Raw genomic sequence first — 1,159 nt, forward strand, 5'->3', positions numbered from 1 at the left:
ACAATACTTAGAGACTAATTAAGTCAGACACCATGGACTCCATATTTGGGTATGCCTGACATGGGAACTCCATATTTGGAAATGGCCGACATGGGAACTCCATATTTGGGCATTGCTGACTCATCGTGACCTCATCATGATGACAAGAACAAACACCGCCAGACAGTATATAGGCAGCACATTCTCAGAGGTCAACCTAAGCTCTCCACAAATCGATATTGCAGACTTTACGACTCTCTCAATACCCTTGCTGGTCAACCGAAGCCTTCGCCACGAGCCAACATAAGTTCTACTGATCGAAGCATCACTGGAAAAAACAAAACCAGTCCTGATCTCCTAGTCAAATCAATTCCTGTTTCCTAATAACATTTCACAGGCACTGTGGGAAAACAACAATTCAGGAAATGGCAATGGCATTCAGGAAATTCCTTCCCACGCTTGACCGGGTGCTGGTGGAGCGTTTGGCAGCAGAGACGGTGACAAGAGGTGGCATCATGCTTCCAGAGAAGTCCCAGGGCAAAGTGCTGCAGGCTACAGTGATGGCAGTTGGACCTGGTTCTGTCAATCAGGAAGGGAACCTGCAACCAGTCAGTGTGACGGTTGGACAGAAGGTCCTGTTACCAGAGTACGGTGGAACTAAAGTCATTCTGGAAGACAACGACTACTTCCTCTTCCGTGACGTAGATATTTTGGGAAAATATGTCGATTGAGACATTTTGCTGTCATAGATACCCCAAAAGCAAACAAACCACCCCCCATAAATAAATAAAAACTAAAGTAAACAAAAAGCGAACCAAAAAAAGATATAATAAAAAAATATCCTTATATTCAAATATATATATATGACGGTGGACGTCACAAACGTAAAATGCATGTGGGCATGCCCATATATGGGCATATACTGATGACATCAGCGATCGTTCTCCATATATGGGCATCAAAGAGACAAGGACTGACATATTCAGAGATCCGGTTGTCCAGAGCCACAGATCCTATGCCGCCATGCCCATATATGGTTCATGTGCACATGGGACCGACCGGCCGCTTAGCGCCCCGAACCTCTAGTTTCCTAAACTCAGCTGATTGGCCTCAGAGCACCTTCCAGTGGCCCGTGGAGATGCTGCCAACATTTTAAAATTATTAATTGAAATATATAGAT

At 44.6% G+C, this 1,159-nt stretch overlaps 1 protein-coding gene across 1 annotated transcript; it reads left to right on the forward strand.

Annotated features, from left to right (window-relative positions):
• Positions 1 to 404: 404 nt before the first annotated feature.
• On the forward strand, positions 405 to 710 carry LOC308081492 (10 kDa heat shock protein, mitochondrial-like; the record flags this gene model as incomplete). Its single annotated transcript, XM_080457868.1, has 1 exon — positions 405 to 710. The coding sequence occupies one exon, from the start codon at positions 405 to 407 to the stop codon at positions 708 to 710; it is 306 nt and encodes a 101-aa protein (XP_080313994.1).
• Positions 711 to 1,159: the final 449 nt, after the last annotated feature.

Source organism: Gymnoscopelus braueri, assembly GCF_963280865.1.
Source record: "Gymnoscopelus braueri genome assembly, contig: SCAFFOLD_195, whole genome shotgun sequence".
Classification (NCBI taxonomy): domain Eukaryota; kingdom Metazoa; phylum Chordata; class Actinopteri; order Myctophiformes; family Myctophidae; genus Gymnoscopelus; species Gymnoscopelus braueri.